Source organism: Accipiter gentilis, chromosome 30 (assembly GCF_929443795.1).
Source record: "Accipiter gentilis chromosome 30, bAccGen1.1, whole genome shotgun sequence".
Lineage (NCBI taxonomy): Eukaryota > Metazoa > Chordata > Aves > Accipitriformes > Accipitridae > Astur > Astur gentilis.
The window spans coordinates 14,586,720-14,602,948 of record NC_064909.1 but is presented as its reverse complement, the minus strand read 5'-3'; the positions used below and the strand labels follow the sequence as shown (position 1 = coordinate 14,602,948).

The following is a 16,229-nucleotide window of genomic DNA, read 5'->3' as shown; positions in this document are numbered from 1 at the left end:
ATTTGGGAAAAATAGGACCACTTCTTGCAGTACCTGCACCAAGGTAATACAGCTTAAAATATTACAGGACTAAAGCATTAGCTGCCTGCAGCATCCCTGTACATTTTTTTCAGCCATGCTTCTTCTCTTTGAAGGTTTATCTTAACCAATTTCTTTCATGTGCAACTTCCCCATTTCCTCGGAAACTCCCCTGCAACCTCTTTCTTAAAAGCAAGAAAATCGCAACTGGAAAAGAATTAACTTGGGAGCAGGGCAAATGCAAGGGTAAGCCTTTATGTGTGTCATCCTAATGGCACTCCAAAAATGTACACTGAAATTAATATTTCCTTTTTCGGAGCAGAACACTGTGTGCCTTGTACAGATTTGGAAGTATTTTTCTCCCCCCACCCCTCAACTCATCAATGCTGCTGTAAAATGATCTGGCTATCTTGGAACAAGGGTTTTATTCTTGTGCATGATTTTAGGACCTGATCTCCTTTCACATGCACACTCAGCAGTTTAAAATGCGCTCAGGAGAATTCTTTATAAACTTGTGACTTGGCACGTGAAGTTTGTGCTAGCACTCCATTAATGCTTTAAAAGAGAGTGGGTTTTTTCATCCTACCTAAGCATATATAATTTAAGATAATTTCAAGAATGCTTTTTTGTTTTGTCATGTAATTTGAACAATTTAAGTTTTTAAGATACAGCTTTATGTTTAATAAATAAAAGCTGTATGTTCTCTATGTTTATTATATTACTAAGAATATATTAATAATATGCACAATATATATTTTATATTATTAACTACCACTATATAAATAGCTTTATAGTTAATAAGTCTGCTTCAGTAAGTAGGCTAATTCTGCCACCTTCCAGGTTTCTGATTCGCATACTTCCCCAATATGTCTTGTTTAATTTTTCTGAGCATGCATCACTTTGCATTAATTTGCAAAAACGCAAACCGCACGCACTTTCACAAAATCCCCATCACAGACTCTCTAGTGGCTTAACTTTTAAGTTACTGTGAGATGGTATGAAGCCAGACAACTTGATAATACTTCCTGAAAGGAATGAAATAAAGTTATGTAGAGTCTATTGTATGTCAAGTAACATGCAAACATTCTGTCAATATTATACAGCTCACACAGGATACATACCTCATTTGCCTTACCACTCATTTAGATTTCTGCTATGCTTGTAAGATTTAAAAAATCTTGAAATAGACTTAGTTTAGATTATGCCATGTTAGAATGATAAGTACAGTTGGACTGAAGTTTTCTGGAAACTTCTCAATGACTCACAAGAAGGATGTTAGGGGAAATGCATTGTTTTGCCCCTTTTAAGCAAAGATTCTCATGATCTTTTTATTTATTTTGGGGGAGATGAGATTTTGATATCTCTGTACTTTGGACTAGGAATATGAGGTTTAAAAGGAAGGCTGCTTGAGCCAAGGATATCGGATTCATTATCTTTGTAGTAATCTGCAAAAATTTTTTGTGTCATAAGCATCTGTAAAATCTCATTACTTGTCCTAAAATTTGTCGGTGAAATACTTAGATGTATCTATACTGAACAGATTCCACCTCTCACCTTACTACGAGCTTAAAAGACTGTATGTATATCGTGCTCCCAACTGATTCAAGAGTGGTCTGTTGAGGACAGCAGGGACTGTGAAATTTTACTGAAAGTACGTGGAATATTTTGTTTGGGCTTTGTGTGGAAGCAAGCAACGCCAAGAACCATGGTGAAGCGGAAGGAGCCTGGCTCAAATACAAGGAAAGTTGTAACTATCAAATGTGAGAAAGGAGAAGAAATTCAGGGAAGGGGAGAAAGAGAGCGTGAGAAGCAGGAGCTTACAGGCAGATGTCTGGGAAGATAGGGATGGGGGAAGAAATCTAGCAGCAGGGGTTGGAGGTGAAGGAAGGTGTATAACTACTAGGTCAAGAACTGCCATGTTAATGAGGAATACAGGAGCAAAGAGGAGTAATGTGCTCAAAAACTGAGGACAAGAGCAGAAGTTGGGTGGGAGTAGAACAGATTTGTTTTATTAAGTTAGTGTAATCAATAGAAAATGCCTTCCCACATGGCACATTTTCTTCTCTGGGGTGGCAGCAGTTTGCTCACTTTATGGATATTAAGGATTTTTTTTAAGAGGTGCTAAATCTGAAAGAAGTCTGGTGTATTCACACAGCTATATTTTCATTCAGGCTTCTGGACACCTAGGCAGAGTAAGGTCTTGCTTGTGTAATGGTCTTTTTTTGAGAGGCATTAAAACAGAAATGGAAAAAAGCCATATTAAAATTTCCTTTTAGAATGTTCTTAACAAATGTAGACAGGAATGTAAATGTGAGCGGATTCATGTTTTGCAGCTGAGACTTTTGATCCATTAATAGGTAACTTAATAATTATTGTCATGTGGAGTCAGCTTCAGATATTAATGTAATCCCAGTTTAATTAAATCAGTATAAATATTTAAATGCATCCTTTGTAATTTAACCACTTTTGGCCCAAGTAGTGCTACATATTGCATAAAAAGCTGGTTGAGAAACCGACTGTAAAATCTACATCTACCTCACAGTTTATTTGTAATACTGTACATTAGGTATCTCATAGCAATCATAAGCTGAAGTTGAGAGGCAGAAGAATGACATGCGCCCTGGGAAATGAGCGGTAGAAGCAAAAGGAAAACAGGTAGAAGACAGGATGAAAGAAAATACAACCTCTGTAGATTTTTCTCAGCTACAATTATGGGGACCAGACTAATCTTGAGTAGTTTTTGTAGGCTAGGCATGTTGCACAGTCAAGCTTTCATTAAATATGTTTTTTTTGTTTTAAATTTCAAGAAAAGATTTAACTGAAAGTATTTTCAAATCAAGAAAGTTGGGGTTTGTAGACATGTATTATATAAATTAGGTAAACTGATGTACTTGGGGGGATAAAAAAGGACAAGGGTTCAGACAAATAACCTTTCTATTTTCTTGGAGTCAAAATACCTTCCCTGAAAGAGGACTGCAGAATCAGGTACTGAATAGCATGTTATCTTGGTCAGGTTACATATCCTCACACAGCTGTACTCAGAAGTAAGCTCAGTGAAAAAGCTTGTATAAACAAAAAGGAGGTTTTAATTAGATAACATGACTTTTGCTAATTCGCTGTATTATTTTCTTGTAGGATGTTCACAAGCCCTAGGACAGAGAATCAGTTTCCACCCTTAGGAGGGGCTCAGTTTTGATGTAAGTTCCAAGGGATTCCTTTAATTTTAGTATATTACCACATATTTACACTATGATAAAGATAATTCAGTGAAGACGTCAGTAATGTCTCTCTGTGTATCATCAGTTCAGCTCAGTGAAAAATCACTGACACAACAAACTGCACCGATAATGTTGATGTATAAGAAAAAGATGGCTCCCAAACTGTCTGTTGTCACTTATAGACCACACACCTGTGTCTGCCAGGCTTATCTAAAGCAGAGTTTGATTTGCTGAGGCACAGGACTATAGCTCTGTGTGAGAAGGTGCAAAGAAAATACATAATTTAACCAGGAGAATATGTTAAAAAAGACACAGTCTGCTCAGTCCTGCAGTCACTTTACAAAAAAGAAATTGTGAGGGGCCCGACCTTGAAATAACTTTGTATTTTCTGAAATCCTTCTGGTTTCATTCTCTCTTGACTCCAGAGGGACTGCTAGCATGAGCTAAGGCTGGCTTCTTGGTAGCTGAGAAATAGGAATGAGGCAACGGTAAAATGGCAGTGTTAATTCAACTCTCCACATTCTCTAAACACCCAGCTGGGATGAAGGTTCAGCATCACTGTGTGGCCAATCAGTGTCTTAAGGTTTCTGATAAGGAATGGGATTTTGATCACAGAATTCCTGTTTGCAACAGCTGACTATATATGTGCTTAACGAGCATGTTTTTTAGCTCCTTCCCTGTTCTTCTTCACTGACCAACTCCCTTACGAGGCTGGGTGAGTTGCTGCAGGCAGATACAGCTTTCTCACATTGCTGTAATTGCCTTAGGCATTTTGTTACAGAGGGTCTTCTATCAGGATCTGTGCTGAGATAAATCAACAAGGATCCAGAGTAAGTCTAGTGAATATAATTTAGTTATTGAGAAGAATGGCAGCTGTGTATGATGCATACAAAACACTAATTTGAGCCAGCCTACATTTTGTTCAAATATGCTGGGGACTAATGGAAAAGGAAGTTTGTTCCTCCTCTTTTTAAGACACAATGCAGACTTGCTTTAGCTGACTGGTTGTTAAATTACCTGTGGGGAAAAAAAACAAAAAACCTGCATTTAAATTACATGGAAAAGAATTTTGAGTGAGGAAAGTAGAGCTTTCTTCTAGCAAGTAACTTGAGAAGTTGGAGAAGCCTTAGTTTACTGAAGTTAAATAATTCTTGGTTGATCTGCAATAAGTGGAAGACTTTTGTTTACTGTGAGTGATGCTTCCATACAGTAGTATTAATGGCAGTTTCTACTTCTAGAGAATCATCCTTTGAAACTGTTGTTTAATTATCACCTTAGGAGCTGAATAGGTTGCAGCAAATTGATGCACATTTCTAAAGCAGTTTCTGAATACTGCTGTTTTCTGGGTGCTGCTGGCTCTGTATGACTATTGGCTTACTGACTAATGTGATTGAGTATGTACTTTGCGCAGTGGGTGCACGTGTGACTCTTACAACTTAGATAATGGGATTAGTTTAAAGAGAAGATGCAAGTTAAGCAAGAAATATTTTTTAAATTAACTTTAAGGTTACAGAGTCTGAACCTGAATCTCAGTTTTCTCATGCCTCTGAGTCGCTTAGATGCGTTACCAGTTCATATGTACAGTGACCAACAAAGCTTATATTCACTTTGTACAGAAGTGCTTTCACAAGGCAAGAGACTGGCTCTCATGCCTCTGAGTGAGGTAAATGTAACTCAGCTGTTCCTTGTGTTGGCAAAACTTAGGTTTTGTTTGAGCTGTGGCACAGGAATGTGACAGAATATAATTTTTTGTTTAGATTTTAAATTGATATCATCTGTGTATGAATAAGGAAGTGTAGTTCACAACCAAAATGGACTTCATCTGACAACAAAACATACCTTTCAACAAAACACAAACTATTCAAGTCAAGTAGGGGCCTGATGATGTTCTTCATTAAGAATGTACTGATGTGATAAACTCCCTGAAGGGGATTACAGCTGAAGAGAGTCACTTCGGTTGCCAGACACAGATGTTTTAGAGAGAAGTAGCTTATCACCAGGAGGAAGGTATATCTATTACATCATTCCTCAATGCTGAAGAAAACCTTTACACTTAAAGAATTAGACTTGACAGAAGTTGTAGCAAGCTACTGTGTCTTAATTTAAAATTTATACCCGCTAAATGCTTTTTGATGTAGTCTTTTGAATGTGGCATAGAGCAAAGGCTTTTTCTTCAGAAGCAACCACTGGGATAACATGGGATGTCCTAGCTGATGTGGTTAGCAGATTCCTTTAAGGATTTCATGAATCTCAGCTGTAGACTTTGGAACTAGTGAACTTCTTTTTTCCATCTGGGAGGTAGACTTAGTCATTGCTGCATGCTTTCCCCAAAAGTGTTTCCACTGCAGGGTCTGTTATCTGATGTTTTTAAAACAAATTAAATAGTAAAAATGAAACATTAAATAGTGAAAATGAATCTCTCAACCACTGGAGGACAGCTGGTGGATTAGCAGAACAGTATGAAGGTGCTGAAGGTATAAACACATAGCTACTTTTTTTTCTTTGTGAGGAAGCTTGATGACACTTACTAGTTGAGGCCTTTGCTTTGAATCACTGTCTGGAAAAGTCTTATTTTGAGCTGGAGGCTAGCTGTATAAATTAGGTGCCAGAAGTTCAACATTGCTGGAAAGAATCCAAACTTGTGAAGCTGCTGTGCCCCAGCCCGCTGAGTTTAGGTGAGCAATTCTCTTGGCATGTTCCCTTCTATTTTTTATTTTTTTTCCCCCAGCAATCTCAATTCCAAAGCTTTCCCCTCTTTCTGTGCTCTTAAGCCGTATCCCTCAGAAAGCAGAGCCCAGAAGTTTGACTTGGTGGAGTTTTAACAGTAGGTGGCAGTGGGCAGCCAATCTAAACCAGCTGGCCTCCTGCTCTTCTTGCATTGCAGCGGTTGTGTTGGTTTCTGACAAACTCCCTCTGAAATTGTCTTGGAAACGGCTTAAGAATCAGGTTTACCATCTTTCTGATGAAGAATTAAAGAAGTTATTAAAATATAAGAAACTGGCAGGTGCAGCATTTTTTTGAATTCTTACCAGGTATTGCAAAAGAGATGTTGCCTGATGTCCGTTGCTTGATAATCCTTCTAATTGTGTCAGAACTGTAAAAGAAGACTTGACTGAACTGGAGGCAGTTTTAGGCAGGCTGGTAGAGAAGAGGATGAGAAGTCACTGTTAAAATTGCTTAGATATAGCACTGAAGGCATTAACTGAGGTTTTGGAGTTTTAAAGTGGTATGCTGAAGGCATGAAATACAGCAGTGTCTTCCCAGCCCCCCCTCCCCTGATCCCATCATATGACAAGACTAATGGCAAGAAAAGGTGATGGTGTTGATTTCTACTGATTATCATTACCACTACTATCTGTAACATCTTTCTGCTACTGCAAGTTTCTGTGGTTCAGATCAAGTAGATCTCCCATGGAAAGAAGAATGATTCTGGTACTTTTTGTTTGTTTGGTGGTGTTTTTTTTTCTTTTCTTGGATACTTTTCAAGGAATTCCATGAGTATTAACTTCCCCTGAACCCTTGCTGTGACTGCTTCTAGGGAACTGCATGTGGTCTTAGTCAACTGCAGTGTGCTCTGGACAGGCCGCCAAGAGTAGAGGGAACCAGGGAAGAGATGCAGAGCTTCAGCTGCCTGTGCTGTTGGCTTCAGATCCTGCGGATCTCATCTTCTCTTCCTTTTTGTGATAGCTCTGTATGTGCAGGACAGAACTGTTGCCACTTGCAAATTCCCCCGTGTGTGACTTTGGTTTTATCTCCAACTGTTGACACTCTGGGGGTTGAACCTGCAGTCAGAAACCCTCACGTGTTTCCCCACTGAGGGGGGAACCATCTACTCCCTGCTCATAAAACCAAACTGTTTCCTGTAATTAATAACCTATTGTGGGAAATTCATGTCATGCTTATCTAGTGAAATCACGTCTGAATTGCTGTAAGAGGCAGAAATGTGGCATGCCACAGGGAAGATAAGCAATGCTGCTGAGATACGCACAGGTGCATGTGGTTTTGACCTGGCTTTACCTGCAAACCTGGCGAGCGTTGTCCCCTCTGTTGGAGGGAAGCTGTGTTCTAAAGTCCATGGCCAGATGGCACTGAGAGCTTCTATCACAGCTTATGAGTCACAGGGCCTGGACAAAAACTGGAAAAAAATAGGTGCACCCCTTGAAGCTTAATTTCCTTTGCAGGGATGGGGTTGTAGTTTTGTGTGGAACGTGTAAAAATTAGAGAAGTTGTGCCAACAGAGGCTTCTGTGGATTGACCAGCGAGAAGCATGCACTAGCAAAATGTAGCTACCATGTATGTACACACATCTGAAACCTCTCTTCTAGTTGATTTTTATCTAACCATATCCAGGTTTATTTTACAGACTTAGAAATTATAATATTGTAATATTGTAATTAGTATTAGAAATAATTTGTGTCTGTATTTGGGGAATACATGCAAAGGTCGTACCCCTTATTTTATCCCTTACCAGCTAGATGCTCCTAAAAATTCAGCAGAGATTTGCAGAAGAATTTTGGTTCTCTGCTGCCACGTGCTTTGGCCTGTAACGTTTTTAACTTGTAAAATAAATTCAGCGTTCGAGTTAAACTACCCAATGAAAACCGGGGCTATAAAGCCTCTGTGGGTAGGCTGACCAATGTGTCCGGGCAGTGGAGAAGCGAGGCCACGGGAAAAAGCCGGTGTTCAGAGGGCGAGCTCCACCGGTAATAATACCCAGGCAGCGTTTCGGGAGGGAGCAGCGGCGCTGGGCTCTCCTCGTGGTTGAGGGCGGGTGTTTCCAGTCCTGAAGTCCACCAACGGCGTGGAGACAAAGCGGCGGGGGCTGGCGCTGCCCGGAGGCGCGGGTTGTTCCCGGGAGAGCCGCTCGGAGCAGCCACCCGCTGCCCGCGGGGATGCAGCGCCGGGGGGACCGGCCGCGGCTCGGCCGCCGCGGGGAGCGAAGGGTTACGGGGCGGCGCCGTGACGCCACGGCGTTGCCGGGAGACGGCGCGCTGTTTTCGCGAGGTGCCCAATAGGCGTCGGGGGAGGTGATGTCATGCCGCCCGCCGCGCTTTCTCATTGGCCGGCCCTGGCGGCGGGGCGGGGCCCGGCCCGGCCGGGGCCCGGGGGCGAGGTCCGCGGGAGCGGCCCCCGGCGGCGTGGGGCCCCGCACCGCGGGAGGACGGGCTCGGGCTGCGCCGGGGCTTGTGCCGCCGGAGCGGCCGCCTCGCGTGGAAGAAACACATAGCAGGGGGGTGGGGGTGTTTAAAGCTGGTCACGGCCGCGGGGAAGTGGCCGGGCTGGTCCGTTCCGTGTCGTCCCCCCTCCCGGCCCGGTCCCCGGGGCCCCTGCAGGTGGCTCTTCCGAAAGCGAAGCGCTCCCCGAGGCTTGAGCCGGGGGCGGGGAGACTTGGTCCAGAAGGTTTAAAACATGCGAGACACTTCTGGGACATGTTTTAAATATTGATGTATTTCAAAGCGCTGTAGCAAAAAAAAAAAAAAGTGTCTTTTGTTTTTCTTTGCTGGAATGAGACAACTACAAAAATAGCTTTCTGACCTTTTTTTAGTGCCCTCCCCCCCCCAGCTGCAACAGTATTGTATTAAACAATACTTATTATTGCATAGGAGTTCCCATGTTTTTTTATCAATGCTGTTAAGGTTCCTTCACTGCTTTAGAAAAAGATATGTTTATATACAAATTAGGTCTGAGTTTTGTTCTCCCTTCATCTGGGAACTTCTAATCCTCTTCCCTTTTATCCTTTTTAATTACTGTAAAGATTTTAATACGAGTAGGAAAAACAGATGGAGCTGGTTTTGCTGCAGAGCGCCCTGTAACGGTGCTGATTTAGCAGACTTTCCTCCCAAGCCTGCCCTGAGCTTCTGAAGTGCTGCTAGCAAAGTACCTGCGTTTGAAATGTGAATCCTGCACTCCGGTTCAGGGAAGGGAAAACTTTTTTCTTTCCCCCCTCGTCTTAAGCGGGCCTAAAAGATGTATGGGGTTGTTTTTTTGGACAACCCACCCTTAACGTGGTTTCTCTGAGACTTGGCTCTGGCACCTCAAGGTTGTTCTGTGAGGTTTGGCTTGGGCACTGTAGCTCAGCTGCCAGGTCCAACTAAGAACAGCAGAAAAAAAACCAAACCAAAACCAAAAGATACCTTGAGCAGCGGTGCTAAATTGGCTAAAAGGGGATTATCGGCAGGACCATCCGTTTGAGGCAGCAGGGAAGGCGGGACTCGCGGATCAGACTCGGGGAGGCTCTAGTGCTGGAGCCTGACCTTGGCCACCCTCTTCCCCCCCGCGCTTCCCTGCTGCCGCCGCGGGAGGAGGTGACCCCCGGGACGCACACGGATCTCGTACCGCACAGCCCCCCCCCCCGAGTCCCGGGCCCCGGGGGGGCTGACCTCCGCCGCACCGGCCGTGGAAGCTGCGCCCCCCCGCTCGGCCGGGGCCAGGCGCGGCGCGGCGGCTCCCCGGGGCCGCGCACCCCCCGGCGGGGGGCAGAAGGCGGGCCGTCCCCCGGCGGGAGCCGCGCCGGCCCCTCCCGGGGGTGGGCGGCGGGCGGGGCGCGGCGGCTCCTCCTCGGCGGGCAGGGGTTAGTTTCGGAGCGGAGCCGGGGGCGACGGCAGCGGCGGGAGAGCGGCGCCCGGTGGGAAACAAAGCGGAGGACGGGCGGCGAGGCCGGGGCCGGGCGCCTCCCGCAACAGGTCTCCCCGCGCGTCCCGGCGCTAGCGCAGGCCCTCCGCCTCCCGGGTCGCCGGTCTCCCGCTCCGGGCGGCGGGGCCGGCACCGGCCGCCCCCATGCGGTTCGGCTCCAAGATGATGCCGGTGAGTCCCGGGCGGGCAGGGCCGCGAGGGCTCGGCGCGGAGCGGCGGGAGGCGCCCGGGGGGCCGCCCCCGGGGCGCGGAAAGTTGGAGCGGGGCAGCGGGAGGGAAAATGGATCCTGCGGACGTGGAGGGGGGCGGGAGGGCGACCCTCCTTCCCTCCGGCCTTCCCTGCCTGCCTCCCTCCCTCTGCCCGGCGCGGGCTCCGGTGCGGCCGCGCAGGGGCTTCCCCTCCCCCTCCTGGCTTTTTTTTTTTTTTCTCTTCTCCCCTCCTCTCAGCCTTTCCTTTTCTTCCTTTTTCACGCCGGGATCAACTTGTTAGACGGGCCCGCTGGAGCAGAGCCAGGGCGGGGGAAGGGGGGGGGGGGGGCCGCGGGGCCCCGGTAGCGCGGAGGGGGGGGCGGCGGCGGCAGAGGGGGGCTCGCAGCGCCCGGGAGCTTCGCCCCGCTCCGGGGGGGTGGGGGGAGGAATATAGGTCTGTTGCTCTGGGACTGCTCGCTCCGAAGTCTGTCCCGCTGGGACTGCTCGCTCCGCTCCCCGCGGGGTAAACAGGCACCTCCTCTGAATCCTGCTTTTTTAAATAATGGTATGAAGTTCTTAAAGTTGCCTTGAAACGAACCGTATCTGCTGCTTCTGGGGGGTAGTTTTGTTTTCGAGTGCTCGGACTCAAGGGGAAGATGGTGTCCATGTTGTTTACGGTTTAAAGTGATTAGGAGCTCTGGGGGGTAGGTATTCCCATTGCCGGCTGGGAGAGTTTCAGGAGTTGTTCGAGTCTGTGTGTGTTAAACCTGCCCTGCTCTGGGAGGTGTCTCTGGTTTCACACTGTCAAAAGGGACAGGGAGGACCACCTCCTATCGGAGTTTTAACGTGAATTTTAAAACTGCACCGGTTTTGTCAGCCGAAGTTGGATGAAAGCATAGCACAGCAGCTTTGCTTAATTTTCAGCACAAAACACATGAAGGTGAAGACATAAAACACTTGGTTTCCTTAAAAAGCATGCCTGCCCCTGAACACCTGGTTTTACCAGCAGGGATACCCCATGAAATCCATAATCTGTTGTTCCGAGAGACTGGAATATGTGCGGAAAATCCCAGCAAGCTTAATACCTGCTTAGTCCGAGTTGAGGGTGCCTTAAAACATTCTCCCCGCCATCCTCCCCTGGGCGATACGGCCTGCCTTGCTGTGCTTGATACCGAGTAGCTTTGCACGCATAGGTAGTCCTTTCAACAGCACTCTTCTATTAAAGATTATTTCCAGTTTAACTCTTCCAGGAGCTGACTTGAATCAAGGAAGGAACTGTACTGGGAGCTGAAACTGGGAATCCGTGCTGGAAGGATACGGGTGTTTCAGGGATGCTTGTTTTGCTGTCGGTGTGAGGTTCTTCCTCTGCAATTAGGAGGAAATAATGAGTGATAATTTGATCTCGCAAAACACTAGAGAAGGCTGGGTGACTATTGCTGCAACTAATGAGGGAGGAACAGACGGAATATGAGCCCAACTACAGATTAAATAGTCAATGTGTTGTGCAACTGTGGTGTTGTCTACCCATGAAAAAACTAAGAAAAACAAGCAGTAAATATAATAAGGTGTTAATTCAACCCATGTCAAAACCCAGCTAGGTAAGCACCCTCATGTAACAGTGAAATCTCTAAGAGATGCTATTGCTGGCCAGTTCCTTGTCACCGAGTTCAAATAAAGCAGAAAACAAGCAGGAGCAGTCTTATCCCATCAGCATGTGCAGGTGACAAGTTCTAGAGTATGCATTGCCCTGGTGGCTCAGACTTTTCTTTGGCCAATGACTCGACTCATTAGTGATTCTGGGTTTTAACCCGTAAATAAAGGGATGTATACAGCCTTTTCACATTGTGTTTACTGTTAATAATAAAAGATTTGTGAAGGTTGAATGTGGCTAAAGGAATTAAAAACATAACTATTATGAGTATTAGAACTTTAATTCAGCTTTAAAAAAAACAAACCTAAACAAAAAAACCCTGAGTCTTGGTATTGTCTTCAGAGGGATAAGATTTCCAGCGGTGCAAAAGAGTGTTAACAGAAGTGCTCTGATCCATTGGCTGTAGGGCACATAGATGGCTACTTGCTACTTTGAAAACATTTTATAGTAAATGTACTTACATGAATGTGGATATGAAAGTGTGGAAAATGCAGTGACAAAAGTAATTCTTACTATTAATTTTTTTGGAAGTATTTCTACAATTTCCTCATTGTCTTTTAATTAATGTAAAAAAAATAAAGGTAATCTCACTTATCTTTATAAAAAGAGATTGAAAGAGTTTGGGGTGGGAAGAGGAGGGTTTGAAGAAAGTCAGGACATCTGACTGCTCTTTTATTTATGCAGTAATGAGGTGTTTGTGGTCTTGAGTATCTTTATCTGCCTTGTTTGAATGAGTAGTAGGCTGGCCCTAAACTATCTGCGAAATGTTTTGTTTCTTGCCTAACGTTTCTTAGAGTGTCTCTTTCTCTTCCCCACTGTCCAAATAAAATTGCATGTATGAGATTTTAACTCTCTACTCCAGATCCATCTCTCCCCCGCTCCAGAAGGTAGCGTGTACAAGGGATTAAACAATACAGGAGGGCTTGTGACCCCAAGCGGGGAATACAGCAACCGTGAGCCCCGCCAGGAATTCACCTCTGAGCAGCTGCCAGTGAAAAGCCTGGAAACTGCTGTAGCAGCATAACTACTTGTGCTCTTGGGAGACTACCCTGAAATGGGAATGTTTTCCTTGTGGTGATGACAGATAGGAGCTAAACTGCTGCTGTAACCATATGTCAGGACAATGTGATTAGAAGTCTGCATAAGGGTGTAATACGAAGTAATTTGTGTGTAGCGGTACTGATGAAGGTAGTAACAGGGTTAATGCTGGCAAGCTGTGTGAAGTTGTCTCACCTTTCATCTGCGAAGGCTTGTGGGAGCGTGACTGGTACTGTTAAGTAGTGAAAAGGAGCTGGAAACACTTTCTAAAATAGCATATTTTTCTGCAGCATAATTGGTCTCTCTCCCTTATTTTACATTATTACCCTAAAGATGAGCGTGTATTGAGAAATAATTTGTATTATTATGCATACTGGATAAATGGCTTTTCGCAGCTAGCAGGAGGTAACACAGATTGAGCTACCCTTTAAAGCCCAAAGAAGTTTTTGGATCAAAACCCCTGGATCTAGATGAGGTCCATTTTGCAATTTGTCTTGCATGCAGTAGTTATTGGGAGCCTCCTTGAAATCAGGATGGATCCAGACATGCAGATATATTGTTATGGTTAGGGACTAACTTGGCAAACTGGAGAGTGCTTAAATTCGTAAATTAGTTTTGCCTTCTGTAATCAGAAATTACTTAAATTTCTGAAACTGAAGTCTCCTGATCAGATGTGTTCTTTTCTAATCAAGTTAAACTAAGCTTTAAGTGTAACCCTGCAACTTTGATACCGTAACGAGTTATGGTTTCCTTCTAAAGTCTGTTGAATGCCTTGTTCCAAGTGGTCTTCTCTGAGCTGTTATGTCTGGTGAGCACTGGACTTAAAATACGTATTTTCGTTGCAGAATGCTCACTTGTTTGTGGATGTGTGTATGTTTTTAAAATGTATTTTTAACCTTTTAAAAACCCCTACAATTAAAGTTGGTTTGCTTGTTCTGTTAGGCAGTTAATTGGAATTGCCATATGGATTCTGAATTACTGAAGTAGTGGAATAGTAGCCCATCTTGGGCAGTTTTCTTAGGAAACACTTCTTGCAGCTTAACTAAAGAAACTTTAACAGAAATGAATCTCTTGCGCTTTGTTAAGATGAGCAGCTGTAAGTTTATAAACAAACTGACTCCCAGTAGAGTTTAACAGCTTATGATACCAATAAGTGATCTGTAGGATCTCAGCTCCATTTCCTGTAGTCTTTTAATTATTTAAGCTCTGATCAGGTTTATAGGTCATTAACTGTTTTTCTTGTCTGCCTGCGTGGATTTCAGTGCATGAATGGGGCTTCAGACTGCGCTCTTCTGAGCACATGCCTCCTATCTTCACCTGATCAAAGTATTTAGTATATATTGTGTGTTCTTTTAACTGAATTTCCATTTAATGTTAACCATTTAAAAGTTTTAATACTGTGATTGTATTCAGACATTTTAATGTGGTTTTCAGTGCTTAATGTATTTTGTCTAGAATGTTGAGTAAAGCTTAGGTGATTATTTTGCTGAGCTTTTTTAGCACTAAACTTCTCCTACCTCTTGCACTTCTCTTATAGACTGTGACCTGTCATTATGCACAATAGGAAATATTGCCTTGAGGTTCCCAGACTACTGTTCCCCCCCTTCCCCACCCCTTCATGTTGTTACAAGATCTTTTTTTTTTTTCTTTTTTTCTGTCCCATGAATAATTGTTCCAGGAATGGTTTTAAATGCACTTAATTTCTCAGATGACTTTTTTTTAATACCTTAGCCCTCTGTCTGCAATTTGTGTTATATTATGCTGCGGTATGTTAAATATCTTTCTTTGTGTGGCTTTTATCAGAAATGGGGGAAGGGCAATATTACAAATTCATACCAGATCAAGCTGTGGAGGCCATGGGAATAGCTAATTATGCTGCTTCTGATCTATTCAACAGTTCAGGGTGTGAGTGCCTCGTGGGGCTCCTGCATTTACTGTTTCAAGGGCTGCTATGCAGTGATGAAGTTTGGGGTGGGCGGATAATTCACAGGATTTCTTTTTTTTTTTTTTTTTTTCTTTCTTCCTAGTGTTGCCAGATGAGATCTCCGCTTTAATAGCGAGCAGGTCTACTTTGTGGGATTAATTTACATGCAAGTCAGTTGGATTTTAAAAGAGGCAGGTATAAAGGTTATTTCAGCAGAATAAACTAGCAGAATGGCAGTGTGCCTAGCATTCCTTTCAAATTATTGATTAAGAAACTGTCTTGAAAATGCTCCATTTGTCTAGCCGTTGTCCTTGTTAGTAGTCTGCCTCGGGGACTCTCCTTGCTCTCCCACTGTGCGTGTTATTGAGCTTGTTTAATTATGGGCAGAGTTGTGCCTTGCTGCCGCACGGTTTCTCTGAAGAGGGAGTTGGATAACCCTGGCGAGACTGACTTAAGCTGCCTCCCATGGCTTGGTGGCACAGCTGGAGGAGGACTTCTTGCTGCCCTCTGCGTGGGCCCACTGATAACAAAGGAATCCCCAGATCCTTTTAATCTGTGGGCTGTCGACTTCTTGTGAAGTGTGAAAACTTACTTAATGTTTTGGAAACTGGAAGGTGCTCCTATTCACGAGGTGTAACAAGCAGATAAAACTCTTCTCTTTGCTCTCAGTTTTATTATCTTTAGGCCTGGTTTCTCTCAGCTTAGTCACTTGTGAGTCAGGCTAAGTCTTTTTGATCTTCAGTTCTTAAACAGTTGTGTGATACTGTGTATAAAGGTCACTAGAAATCCTGGACATCATGGGAAGTATACTTAATGATCTTAGTCACTGTTGCTTAACTGTTTTAGAGGTTTCAGGCTTTTCTGTGGAACATGAAAGACCTGAAACATTGTCTAAAATGGTGTTAGATTGCTGCAGTTTGGGATAAATGTTCATGTAGGAGGAATGGTGAGTGAATCAGGGACAGAACAGCAATCATCGCTCTGTCATGATGCTGGACATGTGAAAGGGCAGAAATGAGTCTTCTGCTTGCTTTTGCTATTTGCTTTTTGTTAATCATTAATATTCTGGATCTTGCTGCTGGTGTTCAGAGTTAGTCATGCATGTGTCCTCACCAGTTGTTTCACCATAGCGATGGCATTACTTGAATGTTGAACCTAGTTGTGTCTAAAGGATGAGACCTTTTGGATTTTGTTGCTGTGGCGTTAATATAAAAAATTTTATTGCTGAGATGGTACCATTGTTTCTGTAACAATTTCTTTATGCTACAGTGATGCTTCCAGGTCTTAATATGATATGATTCTTTGACGTGTGCAGTGCCCTGGCTTTTATTGGCATCTATTTTAAAAAGGAGGATTAGGTGAACACTTCTTGCCTTTTTTTTTTTTTTTTTTTAATCCTACTCTTACATTTGTATTTAATCCTTTTGCAAAGTAAAGCACCTACATTTTAAAATCAAATGTACTGCAGTTATCCCTTGTTCTGCACCGTTCTCTTGATTATGAAATGATTCAGGAAAACCTTTATCTGCAACTTATCTGGGTTATAGTTGTAGTACCC

The 16,229-nt window shown here is 43.8% G+C and overlaps 1 protein-coding gene across 2 annotated transcripts in view; it reads left to right on the top strand.

Annotated features, from left to right (window-relative positions):
- The first annotated feature begins 3,198 nt into the window (after positions 1 to 3,198).
- Positions 3,199 to 16,229, top strand: part of TP53BP2 (tumor protein p53 binding protein 2) — a 57,437-nt gene continuing 44,406 nt past the window's right edge. The window contains exon 1 of one of the 2 annotated variants that reach the window (XM_049833545.1): positions 3,199 to 3,215. Coding sequence is in view for 1 of the 2 variants with exons in the window: in XM_049833544.1 (XP_049689501.1) it covers positions 10,014 to 10,040 (27 nt within the window). In the remaining variant the exon portion in view is untranslated. Of the gene's footprint in view, positions 3,216 to 9,811; positions 10,041 to 16,229 lie in introns of those variants that run through there. The other variant, XM_049833544.1, reaches the window with a different exon arrangement.